Below are 17,452 nucleotides of genomic sequence, written 5' to 3'. Positions count from 1 at the left end.
ATGAACGATAAGACAATGCAAAGAAGGGCAGAGCAGGATCACGAGTGGCATGCCGATATGGTGGAGATCCCGAGCACTAGATACAAAACCTCACGTGATCAAATCGAGATCTGAGAGATGTATTTAAAAAAAATCAGCACCGAAATGAGCCCACCAGACGATAATCACACCAGCAACGAAGCATCTCGAAGCCAGAGCTAAAACAAAAAAAACAAAAAAATCTAAACCTCTTCAAAAAAAGAAAAAAGCAAGGGGGATGTATCACGGATCGTATCAGTCTATCTCTTTTTTTTTTTAAATGTGATCTAATTGATCCCGATTGAACCTCGATCCAATCGATTGAGATTCAATCGAATCGAGAGGCGCGCGGGCGCATACAATCGTGCCACCCGTGGAATTATTATCAAACGTGATCTGTGCATACCGGGCACCAACCATCATTGACGTATTATATAAGTACATGTACACAGATACATACTTATATATATATTACAGTGCACTTTCGCGCATGGTGGCGTCGAGATGACCTTCCCAAGAACGAGATTCAGGCCACTTTTTTTTTATGTTCGAATATCGTCTCCTCTTTGGTTTCATCGTCATTAAAACCCAACAAATCCGGAGATTGGAAGGGAGAACGAGCGAGCGGGGCGGAGGGCAGTGGAGGGAAAGCAGGTCGGTAGAAAAGTGAGACAAGAAGACCGGTGTGGGGCGATATTGGCATCTATCATCCAGGCTCTGATTCATCATGGAGACCACTGAGGGCTCAGTTGGATGTCTAATCTGGAGCATGGTAGTACGTGCTGTTGTACTGCTGGAGAAATCACATCACCAATGAAGAATTGACCCATTCTGGCCGAAAGGGTCCCCCTCCTCTCCCCCTTGTTTGCCCCTGTCGAGGTAAAGTTTGATTTGCCAATTTAACCAGAAGCAACTCCTCAAACGTTTCATAAACTTAGTTGTGAATTTCTCTTTACGCTCTCCCGCTGCACCGATGCCAACTTGACAAGCGCAAGGACAACAGCAATGACAATAGCAAGTGCAGGGGCTAGGGCAAGAACAAGGCGACGGGATAGTTCTTTTGAGATAGAGAGAGAGCGGTGTTATCAAAGGAGATAGATGTGGTCAATTTGTCGTAGATTTTAGATTTTGCTGGAAAACAATAGAAGTTGATGTAGTCGATGTGAACCTCTCGCATTCCCAAATGAAAAAAAAAAAAAATAGGAAAACCCCCGTAAAAGTTGCATCGAATAAGAGATAACAGGGTTGAGGCCGGGGGGAGGGAATGAATATAGTGCTCATTCTTTAGAGACTCTCATCCCTGAGTCCATGGTTGTAGCAAACGGCGACAGGTGGCATCCAGCTGATTTGAGAAATGCGGCAACTTGACTACTGCTATCTTAATCACGGTAAAAATTTAGCTTTGGTTACATTTGATGTCGAAAAGTGTCACTGGCGATCCCTCTGACCCCTCCCCCTCCCCCTCTCTGTGTGTGTGTCCGTTTCGACAAACCAGCCCGGTTCAAAAGGCTCCAAACGGAAATAGTTTGAGACTTTGATCGGTGCTCAATGAAGAAGATGAAGATGATGATCAAAGAATGATTGCATAAATTACCACCACCCATTGGTCCAAATTCAAACTACAGCTTTTTTTTGAAATAACATTAACAAACGCGTCTGAACAAAAAAAAAAAGGTTCCACTTCTTCTTTAGAGAAGACACAAGTTACGAGAGCCCTCTCTTCTTTTTTTTTTCTTTCCACATACAATAGAGATCTACCAGAGTGAAGATCTTGCAAATTTTAGCAGGTGCGTTATGAACCCACCCTCCCTCCAAGACTGTCTCCTTTTTTTTTTCAAGAGCCACGAGAAATGGTCGGTGAGTCAAGAGACTCGATCCGCCCCCACTTTTACTTTTTTTCTCTTGTTGGGGTGCTGGTTGGGACCCGGAAGTGTGCCAGTTTCAATGAACACGTTTGATGAGTTGTTTCCATGAGATGTGGTGAGTTTCAACTTGATGTTAAATGTTGGCTATTAGAGTAAGAGAAACAATGTCAGACCAGCTTGGCTTTTCTTTTCCAAAGTTTCGAAACACCAAAAAAAAAACTGTTGGTCGTCTAGCTGCTGGTGGTGGTATTTGGTGTCATTGGTGACTTCACACGAAAAGTCATGTGTGGTTCGTAGAAACGAAAAAAAAAAAATTGATGCAAATCTGTGATAAATTTGATTATTGATGAACTACACAAAAGCGAGAGATAAGACATGAGACATTTTGACTACTGCAACAAGAAGAGAAACGAAGAAGACGAGCATAGTTGCGAATTTCACATGCCTCGAGTCTCGGAGTAAGTCGATTGAGTCCCATGGGCCATGGGGACTCGGTAGTTGGAACTGACACCGATGTTGATGCTGAAAGAGTGTATTAGCAGTGTCACTCTGCCAGCTATATCGGTCTTCTTCGCACTAGAGGTAGTGATTAGCACATGCCTTGTTTAGACCCCGAGGAAGTTCTTGAAGCAAGAGAGAAACCAACACGCAGTCTCGAATGCTTGTTGCGAAGTAGAGAAACGATACGTGGGAGCTGTGGCACTGGCACCAGCAACTGTAATAAAAATGTCCCGAACCAAAAAGACAAAAAAGACAAAAGACGAAAGACAAAAGACGGCGGCGATGATGGTGATGTAATACAATCATGCTCTGCTAGTTTAGGGGAAGGACAACGCAGTTTAATTTTATTCCTTCGTGGACAGTCAACAGTTGATGGCATTTGGCCCATCGAAAAAGAGTCGTCTAATGAAGTTCAAGCAGAAACCAAATCAAAGAGCACAGACGCAAAAAGAAAAAAAAAAGATTTGCCACAACCGAGATTATATGATATCATTATACCTTGTAGACTTTGAACTCACCTCACCTCAACTCAACTCAACTCAACTCGACTCGACTCGACTCGACTCGGTTCAACTTTCTGAATATTGCATTGTCTCTCGATCTTCTATTATCACCGCCTCACTTTCCCTCTCTCCCTCTCTGTCTCTCTCTCTATTTTTAGACGCTGATTTTTTTTAATGTTTTTTTTTTTTTTTTAGATTCTTGGGGGGGAACGTGAGCGTCGCGGAAGTGAACTTTCTCACCCATGGGAGGAGGGGGAGAGGAGGGGCTTTTCTTCAGCCGGACGCCGAACACGGTGCAAGCGAGGAGAGGACGTAGAAGCGGAAAGATTTGAAGGTGGAAGATAAGCCTCGTGGGGCAGAGACACGACAAGCCAAGGAGAAGGCCCACAAGCCCACAAGCCCACAAGCCCAAAAGAGACAAGAAGTCAATGTTTAATTATGGTTGGGTCTTGTCGCCGTAGCTGATCGTGACGATGGTACTATTCGCACATATATATATTGTGGATCAGCAAACACACATGCCTGTAGCAGAGGAGGAGAAGCAAGAAAATCAACGCTCGATGCCAGGCGATATTTGCCGTGTGCAGACCCACCAGACAAAGCTAAAACGGGTAGACGGTATAACAAAAAAAAAAAAAAAAGGGACAAGCTTGTGAGTCCTTGTCTCTTATGATTTTCAAAGTGAGGTTTTAACGCTGATAATCTGATAATTTGAAGTCACAAGATTTGTCCAACAGCATTGGATAACCAAAAACCTCTCTCTTTCCGTCTCGCGCTGGATGTTACTTGTATCTCTCTACAAGTTAACAGGTCGTGTACCTCCCCACCAAAAGATTTCAGTTGGGTTTTTTTTTATTTTTGACCCACTGCCAATAAGCTTTTAGTGGAGATACGTCGCACATGGTAGCATCGGCTAGCAGGAGACTGTGATATTTCAGTGCGCGCTCACTAAGTGTCTGACTGCAAACACACACTTACATACAAAAAAATAAATGAACTAGAGAGATGTAAATTTCACAAGATACTGCTGCTAGATGCTAGGGCTTGCTTTATACGCCATACAGGGCCTCTACTCTAGAGCGGGACTTACCCGGGTGCGTCTATATAATAGGACACCCAATTCCCACCACTTTGGAAACGTTTTAAACCTTAAGAGTTGCCCTCCCCTTTTTTTTTTTTAATTTTTTTTGTTTGAATAAAAAAAAGAAAAGGGATTTTTGACAACTAGATAAAGCCAGTGATTCAGCCACTGGAGCGAGGATATATATATCCACCATCCTTATTTCGACAGCCAACCAACAGCAGCCAACACTCGGTGCAGTTTAAGGATCAAGCCTGTGTCTGCTAATCTAATCTTTGTCACTGCCAAAAAACGCCCCCTCCGCGTGTGCGATATATATATAAATATAAATAGTTGCTCATCACTACACTCTAACACTTGAACTAGCAACTGCCAAGTTTACAACCGCCAACAACCCATTTGATTAATCGACTGGAATTTACCCTGAGTGGTTTGTTCGGGATATACACTAGCTTTGGAGTTGAATCGCAGCCAACACTCACGCTCACACTCACTCACACATAGCCCAACTTCCTCCCCCCACCCCCCGATTCTTTGTTTTTAAAAAGCTCAAGAAATTGACAACCAAAACCAGCAACTTTTTCATCTTTACTACCATCAAATTAACAGGCTCCTCCTATTTCAAACACACACATACTTACGCACTCCCATACACTAACACACAGTATGTCTGATAAATCATATTTAATACATCCACAACCATCCCTTACTACAACTCCTCCAACTTCAAATAGTTCCATTCATAACAACCCATCCGGTACTACCAATCAGTTTGCCCCACCACCACCTCCTCCTCCTCCTCCTTATTCCAAAGCAGCACCAACCACTTCAACAAACACCCTGGAGATCAACATATCACCAAACACCTCGTCGAATATGTCGCCACCAAGACTTCAAGAACAACGATCATTTCAACAATTGGCCCACTACCAACAATTGCATGATTTACAATTGCAACAGCAACAACAGCAACGTCCGCAACACCATGATCAGAGAGATGTATCAGCAGCCGAGGCTTTGACTCAGCTAACCAGAACAAACTCACCTTCACTGGATGTCGACACTATAATCACCACGGAAATGGACTCGGCCTCGGTCATGTCGGAAGAACACGAATTGCCCTTGCCTCCACATAGACACCCTTTGGTGTCCACCGTGTCCATGGTGGCCAAGCACCCTATTGTTGTGAACGCTATCAACTACTATGAAACTTCAAAGAGAAACTATCCCTCATTTAGTTATGCTGCCGGTATCGTTGAAGCAGCAACAATCCCCGTTGTTACCAAGATTGAAGACAACTTAAACACTAGACACCAGATCCAGTCAAGAATCTCGTCGAATGCGTCAAACCCACCGTCTGCTGCCACTTCGGTCAACATCACCCCCGTGGTGTCGTTTGACAATAAACAAAAAAAGAGAAGATTTTCCACTGCTAGTCAAACTTCCAACACGTCCATCACTTCGTATGATGTCAAAAAGAGGTTACAGTTTTGCATCCACATTTTGAGAGCTGCCAATGCCAATATCAATTCCAAGATTAATTTCCTCCAAACCAAAATTGACGAAACCGAGGAGGCTGTTCGAGAAGAACGGGTCAAGTTGGAGATTCAAAGATCTCACGAAAGCCAGCAAGTGCCTCCTTTGCAATCGCCTACTGATGAAGCGACTCAAAAGACCAAGTCGGAGATTGTCACCACGGTGAGAAAAATCATCCACTTGATTTCCAATTTCCGTCCAAGCACATTGAACCAAGTTGCTCCCGTTAGTGACGCTGATGGAAATGCCTTGTCGCCCACCTCATCGCATAAGCTGGCTACGATTCAAGAATATGAATTGAAAAACACCATCCGCGATATAATATTGCACTTGCCGGCATCTTTGCAACGATCAGACGCCTCGGCCAATGGCAACGATCGAGTATTTGTGTTTGCCAAGGAGAGTTTGGATATGATCACCAAGCTCACCAATGTTTTCAGCGAGCATTTGGTCAAGATTGAATCGTGGGTCACTGGTGAAGAAGAACAAGCACTTTTCCAACAGCAAGCACAACAGCAACAACAACAACAACAGCAACAGCTGGTGGGTTTAAATGAAAAGGAAGACGTGGAAGTGAGAGAGGAAAAGAGCGATGACTCTGTAAGCACAAGGTGTTCAAGTGAAGAGCCCGATGCATTGACTTCAGCCACCAAGAGAATGAGAATCGATGAACTTGTGACATGAGCAGAGCATCCAAAAAAAAAAAAAAAAAGTTGATTAATTCAATTGATGGAGGTTGATGCTGGGACAGAATACAAAAAAAGAAAAAAACAAAATTAAGCTGGTCTTGATAGAAATAGTCACCATCAAACTTCAAGAATCTTTTAAAGATTCCTGAACATCACCATCATCATTATGAATATTGAGAGAAAAACTTGCGGATTCAACATCCACGATTTTTTTATCTTTTTTATCAAAAAAAATATAATTCACGGTTATTATGATGAGAATTGGAAAGAATTGGAACCACATTGCATTCGTTAGTATGTATAATACTACAGCGTTTTGATTGATTTTCAACCATCAGAGGGAAAAATGGCCGCCGGTGAAGAAAACCACACACCAGCGAGCCGATGGAATCCATACTGTAGTAACACATATATATATAAGCATACACACGTATATATTAGACCAACAAGATATCCATTTAGTTACGCTTTTGTAATGAACTTGAATTTTTGAATGAGTAGTGTTTTCTCTTGTACAACAGCCAGGGTAATTTGTGTTGAAGCTTGGAGATTGAAGATTCATGTGTGTCGGGGGGGGAGGGGAGATGTATTTTTTTATTTCCGGGGTGGTGGTGATATAATATCACAGCCCAACATTTGAAACAAGGGGGTTGGAGTAAAGAGAACGGAGAAAGTGGGGTCGCGCGCGAATTTAGCGAGTGCGTGTGGTGCGGTTGACTCCACTTCCAATTCGGGGGGGGGGGATCGAGATGACAATCCTCGCTCATCTACAGCATCAAGTTTAAAGTTGGGAGAATGTATCTGGTGAAATGAATCGAATTGAAATGAGAGGTAAATGCATATACACAGCGAGGATCGGCCGCTGCTGCTTCTTCAAATCAGCACCGCTTGGAACCCCTTCCCGCTCACGACGCCCATATAGTCGCCGCTGCTCTGTCGCCAGCATACCTTGTTGACCTCGAGCTCCTCTTCAAAGGCAAGCACGGGCACGTCCATGGTGTACCCTGCGCCGGCGCTGGTTGTCCCGCTTCCGGATCCCGTTGCGGCACTGGAATTGGCGTTGGCGCTCGCGTTACCGCCGCTGCTGCCGTTGCTTCCTTGCGAAGTTTGCTGCACGCCGCCGCTATTGCTCAAACTCGAAGTCGAGCTCGCGCTGCCGCTGCTGAGATTTAAATTGTTGATATCCCACACTAGCGCCTGGCAGTCGTCGCCTCCGCTGAGGAGAAAGTTCGACGTTGGGTGGAACTCAATCAGGTTGATTGCCGGCCCGCTCGGGTTGGAGTTGGCTCTATGTGGTTGCTGTTGCTGTTGTTGCAAGACGCCACGGGCGTGGATCGGTGTTGATGTAGATGCATCGATGATTGCGAGCGGCACCCCGGGCATTCGCATGTCGATGATTATAATCTGGTTCGAGTTGACGCCCACGGTGGCCACGTGATGCTGGTCTATATTCGAAGTGGTGAGACTTAAGAGTGCCTTGGAGTTGTAGTTGACCGAGTGTATCGGATGCGACATGGCGGCGGTGTTGGCTAACGTGAGCGATGGGTTCGATGACACGGGCGTCGGTGCAGGCTCGTAGATGATGGTGGAATGCTCCAACGACCTCAAGTCAAATACCCGCATCGAGCCATCGTTCCCCACCGAGGCAAACACATTGGCGGATTTATGGATAAATTTAACGTCAAACACCTCGGAGTCGTGCGCGATCAACTGCGTCTTCACTGTGGCCGTATCGCCGATATCCGAATACGGGTGTGGCCGATTCAAATCCCACACCGTGCATGTGGTGTCGACGCTCGACGTGATGATGATATTTTCGTCTCTCTCGTTCCAGTCAAACGACGTCACGGGCGGGTATGTATTGATCTCCTTGGCCAACGCCCCCGAGGTGCTAATGTTGGTGCTGGTGTTGTTGGCCAAAACGTGCGTTTGCTTCAACTGCATGCTCTTTTGTCCATAGTCGTACTCCATCTTGTAGAGCCGCAACACTTCGCTGCTAGCAGCTAATCTTCGAGGACTCGGCCCGGGGCTCTGACCTCCACCAAAGCCACCCGTTTTGAGCATGGCGGGGTCCCACTTCAAGTGCGTGATGGGATAGTCCAAACTGACCTCAGCTACACGTTCAAAGAAAAACCCATTGCCCACGCCGTGAATGCCTTCCTCGTCGTAGATTGCCCCCGTGGCAGCATCAACATAACTTTCCAAGCCAGGCGAGTCGTATTGGCTTTGCTGCTGCTGCTGGCCATAAACAATCTCCAACTTGTTCACGAGCCCTTCCTTGTACGAGCCTAACGCGATGCAGTCCAAGTCGCCGCTAGATGAAGATGCCCAGTCGCATGCGTAAAGCGGGTATTGGCTATAATAGTAGGAGTTGCGCTCCATGGGAATTGCAGGACGGTGCAAGGCCGCTAGTCCGGCCGTGGCCGCGGCAATGCCTCCGATGCTCGAGTAGGTGTGCGACAGGGGGGTATTGCACAATGTGTTGGATGATGTTGTTGTTGTTGCTGATGCAAACGACGGCGTGCCTAGTGTAGACGAAGGCGATGTCATGTGGTGGTGCAGCTGAAGTGGGCTCCTCGCCGCGGACATCATGTGTTGTTGTGGAGTTTGGTGATGGTATATTGATGAGCCCGACGAGAGTTGGGAATGTTGTCCCATTTTCAGTATATACGGCAGCAGCTGGTGCATAAACTGTTGAGAGTGCTGTTGCAGCTGTTGTTGTTGTGGGGGTGGTGGTGGTGGTTGCTGTAGCTGTTGTTGTTGATGCTGAGGAGGGATGCGGCTGGCCGAAGTTGATGACATTGGGGGTGGAAGCAGCGACGACGACGACGACGACGACGACGACGGTTGCGACGCTTGCAAGCCTGCAGCGTTATGTGGAGGAAATGCCGCGTACGAAGGCGAGTAGTTGCTATTCACGGCGAGATTGGCGTTCCCGTCCGCGGGGTGATATTGATTATAGCCATTGGCAGAAGTGTTGATGTTGCTGGCTCTTTTCCTATGGTTGGAGTTGCTATACCAGTCCATACTATTTTTCGAGGCCAAATGCGAGTGGGGGAGGAAACAACACAGAAAGAAAAAAAAGGAAGATGAAGGTAATTGAGTTGAGTTGAGTTGAGTGTATAAAGAGATATCTATCACCAACCAGATTTCTGTTGTTATTGTTGTAGTCGTTGTCTCTCATAAGTTTCGAAAGATACGTCTTAGCTGATAATCTCTCGTTCTTCAACTCAACGAGAAAAAAAAGAGTTCACTGTGGGTGTGGGTGTGTGCCTTGAAAGTTAAGAGCGAGGGCATCTATATTTACTTAGGGAGTAAAATGTGTGAAAGTGATACGATCCCTGCTAATGAGTACCCATCGTGTGCTAAGCTGTTTTGAGAAGAGGTCAAAAGTTTAACCTGGAAAAATGGAAGCACCAGCATCAGTGATCGTCGTGGTATGATGGGTGGTTGAAGTGCTGGAGGTGTTATTCTCTGGTCATTTCAAGTGTGGGTGAGAGGTGGGTGAGAGAGACTTACTTGGTAGTTGAGGTATCATGTAACATAATCTACAAGTACATATATATATCATCACCGAATCTTAAAAATTAAGGTGGGGTAAGCGATCCATCTCCAAAAAGAAGAGCCAAATCATAAACCATAAATTGTAAATTGTAATTCATATTTCGAAAGAGGGTAGTTTTGAGTCAACACCGGCTTGAAATGGGTGGCTGTAGTGGCAGCTTGGATGGGTTTTGTCATTCGGTAATCGGTACCCCCCAGGGCACGCGGGAGGGTGATTTGAAAGGACAATCATGAGTAAGCACTAAGTTTCGTTAAATACTCTGTTGAAACTGCTTTACTCTGAGAATTTGGTGACTCTACGGGACCGTACTACACAAGGAGTTGTCAAACGGTTTGATTTCCAAGAGCAGAACGAATTGCCACCTTTAAAGCTCTCTGGGGTTCTATGCAGTGGGGATTTTCAGTATAATACCCAAAAATTTACCTATGGAATAACTTTGCAATTGAGTCGACAGCGATAGAACAGTTTCATACAAAGTTGTTTCAGAAAACAATTCTCTATCCAACAACACCTCTAACACCTTTACATGATCAATTTCAACTGTTTATGCCACTTGCTAGATTGTCACGTCGGTCGGGGACGAAAGTCGAACTTGCTCGCGCAATCGCGAGATTCCCAGATGTCAATTTCACAGATAAGCAAAAACTACAAATTACATCTCTCTCTCTCTCTCTCTTTCCAAGTGTGAGCAGGTTCCAGAATCGGGTCTTGCCCTAACTTTATTCAGCAGCCATAGAACCATAATAGACATTGGACATGGTCAGTGCCGCGACACAGCTTTGAAAGAGCGCAAGGCACCGAAGCAGATGCAAAGAGAGATTTGCAAACTTTCTTTCCAGACATTGCTTTGAAAGAGCGCAAGGCACCGAAGCAGATGAAAAGAGAGATTTGCAAACTTTCTTTCCAGACATTGCGCCCGCAATTCTACAAATGTTGGCTCAAATTGAAAACGCCTCACTTCAATATGTCACCAAGTGAGCTTTCACGCTACAAATGAGATTTTAAATTGAAACAAAGTCATGTATTCCCTTCATAAAAATCACTCAAAATAAACAATAAAAAGCTCGCATCTTTCAAACCACTAGTAGAACTGGCCACGATTACCAGGCGCATCATGTAAAGTATTGCTGCACCAAACATACAAATGAGGCCAGCCAAAGAAAAAGCCAATGCCACTAGCCCACACCACGATAGAAGGTATACGTCTAATGTAGTAGTGATACATTGAAACCGTCAAATTTGGCGGTGCGCCCGTCGTCGTTGCTGCCTTTGTTGTTGCTGCTCTCCTTATTGGAGTCATTGAAAGCCTTCTCACTGTTTGGAATATCATCACTTTGCCTTTTTTATGGTGGTGGTGGTTGTAGAAGGTTATGGAAATTTTCTTGCTAAATGCCAGCGCAAGGGATAGGTTATATATATAAAACCCTCCTTGGTGTTCTGGTTATTTCATTTGTTCATTTTGTTCCTTTGCTGTAGGGGGAGGGATGGGGAAACCCTTGCAGAAATCGGCAGATTGAAGCATTTCTGCCATAGTTTGGTTGCAAAAAAGTCCGTAGCCCGATCCTGTTTTGGGACAAGGGCCCCGTGCGGCTCGAGATGCAAAATTTTATAGCTTTAAAGTGGCATGATTTTTTTCATGAGAGGAGGAGGAAAAAGTGTCTTTGCTTCAGAACTTCGAACCCGTGTGTCAATTGTACGAAATCATTCGCTTCGTTCTATTGTTTGCTTGTTTGCTCGTTCGTTTTTATTTTTGGTTATGGGTGTGGTTCCTGTTGGTCCATGAATTCCGCTTGACCTTAATACAATCGACGTTTTGAATCCACGTCCCCCCTCTCCCAGGTTGTCGTCACACACTTGAAGCAAAAAAAAAAAAGAGCGCTAGTTGCAAATGAGATGGCTCTGATAGGGCACGACTTGTCTAGCTAGGTTTGTTGAATTTTTTTTCGTGGACCCCTGGGTAAACAGCTGATGACCCTGGCCTTCTAAGCTCAGGTGATTCCTAGGGACGCAACCACCTCCCTCTCTCTCTCCCCCAAACCCGAATTATATGTATATATATTTTTTTTTGCTTCCGTTTGCAACCGTTCTGACGCAAGTGCCACGGGGGAAAAAAAAATTGGTTTGTAGCACTAGCAGATGCTCAACCAGAATACCTTCTTCATTTCAATCGGAAAAACTCATCGACAATGCGAACTAGTCATGTCCGTGGGTCAATGTTGACCCTCTCCCCCTTCGATATGGCAGCAGCACGGAAACAGTCGGTTAAGCGGCAACATCGTGGGTGGAATTAAAAAGAGCCTCTCTTTTTTTTTTTTTGTTTCCACACGGTAGAGAGTTTCAAAAATCTGTTGTTGGATGTAGGAAATCACATCCGGTAAAATCTACAGCACCCAATATCTACTTGTTTCCTACCTGCCTGCAATTAATCTCAAAGGGAGGCGGATGCAATTCTAAGAAAACTTTGTATTGGACAGTTTAGCAATTGCCTCTCCAGATTTGGCGATACAGTGTGTTGAAGAATCCTACCCAGCCGAGCCGTCCAAATACCCACGCTTTCTTCTCGTCTCCAAACGATCAAGAGTTCACAAAATAAAAAGTTCACAGTGATACAGAATCTGCTTTCTGATGTAAAATTGTAACTATATAATTAACCTGTAATCCTTCTAAAGAAAAAAAAAAAAAAAGTAGCACCTTACTGACAGAAAAATGTCGTACATGAATGATAAATAATTGATCCTTTGAACAAGATTGTCTCGCGAAAACAAGTAGGCAAAGGCAAAAAATAATTAGACTTTAATCTCGATTTCGATTTCGGCCTCAAATTTTTCAGCTTGCTCAACTCTGCTTCTCCTTCTCCATGATGGCTTCTTGCACGTCAAAGGTGTTACCATCGTGAGCAACGTCCTTGAGCACGGCAACTCTCATCGTGGCCAACATATTGTGTGCGGCGTTAGAGTGCGCATACACAGCACCGCTAAATGCATTGGTGGCATCTTTGCCCAAAGAGGCTCTGATCAATGCTTGTCCACCTGGGTGGTCCTTGATAAACAGCTTGACATTGTGGATGATACCGGAAATGATAATCAATCCTTCGTCCTTGGCTCTCGTCTTGAACTCTTCTCTTGTCCACACTGGCAAGTCTTCGACCTTGGAGCCCCATTTCAACTTTTGTCTCATTCTGTCCAACTTCTTTTGCTGCTGCTGCACCAAACCTTGTTCAATGGCATTTTGAGAAAACTTCTTCAAGTTCCAGGCCAAGCCTACTTTCGACAAACACCAGATGGTAATCTTGGTTGGGTCATATTGGTACCACTTCAAAGCGTTTCTATAGTCGCTGGGAAACTCGTGGTGGAAATTGTGGTAACCTTCACCAAAAGTGACAAATGCAGTCAAAACGTGGTCTCTAGGGGTTCTTCTATCGTCAAAAGGCTGGACACCAATCCAGTGCGCCAATGAGTTGACGCAAAAGGTAACTTGTTGAATCAAAAATGACTTGAGGACACCCGAGTAGATAAAGCCACCCCACCAGTCGCCCCAGCCCAAACCGGCAACAACAGTGGGCAAGACAAAGGCCGAAAGCAACATCACCAACAAGTAGTGTCTGTGCTGCACTCTAACCACCCAGTCACTGGTCAAATCGGCAATGTCGGCTCTAGCTCTGTTCTTGGGGTTAGCCTTCATCAACATCCAGCCCATGTGCGAGTACCAAAAGCCTCTTCTAGCGTCATATGGGTCTCTTGGCGTATCGGTGTATCGGTGGTGGACACGATGACTGTGGCCCCACCATTTAATCGAGCCTTCAATGGCACCAGCACCAAAAAAGGCAAAGAATAACCTCACTGGTAAAGCAGCATCATAGGCCTTGTGCGAGTATAATCTGTGGTAGCCAGCAGTGATGGAAAGCCCGCTAAACACATAGAGGGTGAAGGCCAACACCAAAGTCTTGATTTGTGGTGGTGACCAAATGGCACTGAAAAATCCAAAAGTGGGGAATGCAACCGTGAGAATAACGTTAAGCCAGTTAATCTTGGCCATAAAATTGTCTCTCGTCCATGGCTCTTCACTAATATGTTTTTGGTTTTGGTATTTAGCTTTTTCTCTGGCGTCTTTTTCAGCCAACGACTCCATTGAGTCTTGGGTGATTTGTTCAGCAGTGACCTTGACCATGTCGGCAGTGCCCATTAGTCTGCCACCCAAACCAGCAGCCACGATTCTTGGTACTTTCTTGTTGGTACCGGCAGCAATGGCATTTAACTTGGTGACTTCCACCACTTCCAACTGGTCAGTTGAAGCTGCACCAGCTTCAGCTGGCACTGGCACTGATGACGACGTTGTTGAGGTTGTTGTAGCCATCCCCTTTCACTTGACTTGAGTTGAATCTATGTGAATGAAAGAAAGGAGAAAAGCCAAAAAAAAAAGGAAAAAAAGAGTGTAACGTAGGAAGTTTTGTTGTTATTGTAAAAAACCAGCAGGCTGGAAGTGAATTATATATCAAATTTGCAAATGATTTTTATTCATTTAAATACAGGGACAATTAAATTCCAGTGCTAGTGAAAAAGGGTTGAACGTATTGTTAGTAGTATAGGTAATAAGATGCGTCTCTTTCATAGCTCCCTATCTATTTCTCGCTTCCATTCATCCACCACCCCTTACTAGCACTGCCAAACAGTGGAAAATAAAATACATACAAAAAAAAAAAAAAAAAAAAAAAGCCCAACCCAAAAAAATAGCCAAAGTATGTGTCTTTGGATCTCGCCCGAGATACTTCCAGATTTTTGTTGAGTAGTGGGTCTGTCTATATGTAGGACCGCGACCCATACACACGCACATTCTGGCTCAAAAGAAATAAATGAGACAATTCACATTCACTCCCTGACACTCAGCAAGACTTGCTCGGTAAGAAGACTCTCACACACTGGCGGACTCTCCTTATCGTTCCGCAGGCAACAATTAGAGAAAAAAAAAACAGCATGTTTTAAGTTAGACCCGCTGGCTCAACTAAGCCACCAAAGAGAGAGAGCCAGAGAGAGCCAGAGAGAGCCAACGAGGAAAAAGAAGACAGAAATCACGAGACCGGCGATAAGGTGGGGCTGTACGATCCTTTTTGACGTTAGAGTGATGTGGCTCTCTTTACTGCAAATGCCGCCCCCCCTGCACTCTGCTCCTGCCCGATCCGCCCACCCCCTACCATCCTCTTCTCCCTTCCCTCGCTGCCTTGGTGATAATCTGATTGAGCATGGCGGTGTTCAACAGAGGGAAGGTGAAAACCCTTGGGTTGCAAAGACACCATTGAGCGAAAGACGGGGTTTCAATTGCTAGCGAGAAACCGTAAGCATTTTTTTCAGACCCTATCACTCAGCCACCCTTCTCTATCTGTTCCCCCTCCCCCTCCCCGTCTCCGAAGAGTTGTTTCACCAGAGAAATGGATCATGAAGAAGCTTTTAGAGAGCAAGAGGTGTTGGTGTGCTCTTCCAGTTGTGTTTCAGGGGGGCAACTCTCAGAAGAATTTTATAAGGAAGCTCGGTTAAATCTGGAGGATTATGTAAGCGACGTCGGACTTTAACGGAGATAGATCTCTTCCTGATGAAAACTTTTGGTTGTTTGCAAAAGATGGGATCCAATTGGTTGGTTTCACTTCCATTTTCCGTAGCTCTCTCTCTTTTCTTTTTTTCTCGCTTCACTTTCTTTCCCGTTTGGGGAGGGTGTTGACTCTGCGGTAAGTTAGCCTCATGTGCCGATTCTTTGCCACGCACACACATGTCTATAGATAACACCACAACTTAAACGAGCAGCCTAATGTCTTTTGTTTCTTGCTTGCATTTGCACCCTGGAAATGTCCTCTTGCTGGAAAGCCCATCGCATCTCAGGCGGCACCCCCCTTACTCTTTCAGCCCCTGTGGATAAGGATAAGGAAATGTCACATCGTAAAGCGCGACTTCAATGTTGCTGTTGTTGTTGCTGTTGGTTTTTGTCTGAGAATAATGTTTGCAACATACGATTATTGTGGACTCAACAGATTTTATTTCGCGGCTGAACCAGCACAAATTTTTCTTCAAAAACTTGAGAAAACGTAAACTTCCCAGCCAGAAACCACGGTATATGCCAAATGAATACTCTAGGCCGATTGGCCTAGTCTAGGTTAACAACATAAAAACCCTGGTGTAAGGTTTAGTAAAACTTGCTGAGGTATGGGGAGAACCCGGATAGAAAGCGCAGTGACAATTTTTGCAGCCAAAAAAAAACAAAAAAACGAAAAAAAAAAAGAGACCTGTTCTCACGACTGAGAGAAAACCAACACTCAATCTAGAAGAATCAAGACTGACTTGAGCGGGTACAGTTAGCTTGTTGAAACTTCGTCACCTAGGCAAGTCTTTAGAAAAAAAAAAATTCATGCTGGAGGTAAATAGAAAAAAAAAACAAATGTGGACCACTTAAGAATCGAACTCAAGACCTTTTCCATGCTAAGGAAACGCTCTGCCAACTGAGCTAGAAGCCCGTCTTTGTTGGAGGTAGTGACAGGTAGTTTTTATTCATAGCCGTCAATGCATTGGCCTTTGGTCAAGTTACCCCCTTTCCAAGTCTGTTCAAGTGCAAATTAAAAGTTTCAGTCCCAAGCTGCAAAAATCATCGGATGTATTGTCTTCCCTCGTGCCTCTATATTATTGTTAGCAAAGGTCGATGAGATCTGGATCCTTTCCTGGACTGCGTGATTCGTGTCGTCTATTTTCATTCATGTGTCGCGACAGGTCCCTTTTCAAGTTGTTTGAGAGAGAGAAATCGCATACATTTAACCGGACACCGGACAAGATCTCTTCCACCATTATTGCCGTCATTAATATCAATAACATCAACTCCACCTTTTTTTTTTCAACCCCCTACCTCAGCACCACCAAGATCATAATCGATCTATATCTTTCAAAAAAGTAGGTCATCGTGCTTTTTATCCGCAATGTCAAAGCTGTTTCAACCCATAAGCGACGTCATCAAATCCTCCCCCAAGCACAAACCCCAGTCATTTTCCGAAATCTACGGCGAGCCCGAAAACTTTCTCGAAGTAGAAGTAGTCAATCCGCAAACACACGGCTACGGAGCCAACATGTACACCGACTACGAGATCATCTGCAGGACCAACATCCCCGCGTTCAAGAAGCGCCATAGTCGCATCCGTCGCCGATATAGCGACTTTACCGCGTTCAAAAAGATATTGGAGCAAGAGACTACTCGAGTCATTATCCCTAGCTTGCCGGGCAAGATCTTGTTGAATAGTAATAAGTTTAATGAGTTGAATATCGAGAAGCGGAGACAGGGGTTGGAAAAGTTCTTGACTATTGTCAGCGGGCATCCGTTGTTGCAGACGGGCAGCAAGAGCTTGATTGAGTTTATCCAGAATGAGAGGTGGGACCCGAAACTGATGTTGTATTGAGGTCGGTGGGGATTGAATAGCGTGGGATTTAATGGGGGACAAATGTGCGGCCAAGGGTTGAAATACACCTCCGCTTCGGAAACAGCCACTATGTCAAGCGGACCATTTGCAGGCAACGACGATTCTACACTAACCTTTACTTCAAAATAAGAAATAGGGAACGCACATAGTTCAAGACGGAGATAATTCAAGCAGATTGAAAAAAAAAATTGGCAGTGAATTTAACAGTTCATGGGCAGCAATAAAAGTGTACGACCAAGAGCCAGGTGCC

General features: G+C 44.9%; 4 protein-coding genes across 4 annotated transcripts; 2 read left to right on the top strand and 2 right to left on the bottom strand. All coding sequences in view use genetic code 12, as the record gives it.

Annotated features, from left to right (window-relative positions):
- Positions 1-4,634: 4,634 nt before the first annotated feature.
- On the top strand, positions 4,635-6,188 carry LODBEIA_P05090 (uncharacterized protein; the record flags this gene model as incomplete). The annotated part of the gene is made up of 1 exon (XM_066975383.1): positions 4,635-6,188. The coding sequence occupies one exon, from the start codon at positions 4,635-4,637 to the stop codon at positions 6,186-6,188; it is 1,554 nt and encodes a 517-aa protein (XP_066827447.1).
- Positions 6,189-7,066: 878 nt separating this feature from the next.
- LODBEIA_P05080 (uncharacterized protein) lies at positions 7,067-9,220 on the bottom strand (the record flags this gene model as incomplete). The annotated part of the gene is made up of 1 exon (XM_066975372.1): positions 7,067-9,220. The coding sequence occupies one exon, from the start codon at positions 9,218-9,220 to the stop codon at positions 7,067-7,069; it is 2,154 nt and encodes a 717-aa protein (XP_066827446.1).
- A 3,373-nt stretch (positions 9,221-12,593) lies between these two features.
- LODBEIA_P05070 (uncharacterized protein) lies at positions 12,594-14,111 on the bottom strand (the record flags this gene model as incomplete). Its single annotated transcript, XM_066975361.1, has 1 exon — positions 12,594-14,111. One exon carries the CDS (start codon positions 14,109-14,111, stop codon positions 12,594-12,596), a length of 1,518 nt encoding a protein of 505 aa, XP_066827445.1.
- Positions 14,112-16,707: 2,596 nt separating this feature from the next.
- On the top strand, positions 16,708-17,181 carry LODBEIA_P05060 (uncharacterized protein; the record flags this gene model as incomplete). The annotated part of the gene is made up of 1 exon (XM_066975350.1): positions 16,708-17,181. The coding sequence occupies one exon, from the start codon at positions 16,708-16,710 to the stop codon at positions 17,179-17,181; it is 474 nt and encodes a 157-aa protein (XP_066827444.1).
- Positions 17,182-17,452: the final 271 nt, after the last annotated feature.

This window comes from Lodderomyces beijingensis (genome assembly GCF_963989305.1).
Source record: "Lodderomyces beijingensis strain CBS 14171 genome assembly, chromosome: 1".
Classification (NCBI taxonomy): domain Eukaryota; kingdom Fungi; phylum Ascomycota; class Pichiomycetes; order Serinales; family Debaryomycetaceae; genus Lodderomyces; species Lodderomyces beijingensis.
The sequence above is the reverse complement of the archived record's forward strand: the minus strand, read 5'-3'. Positions and strand labels throughout refer to the sequence as shown.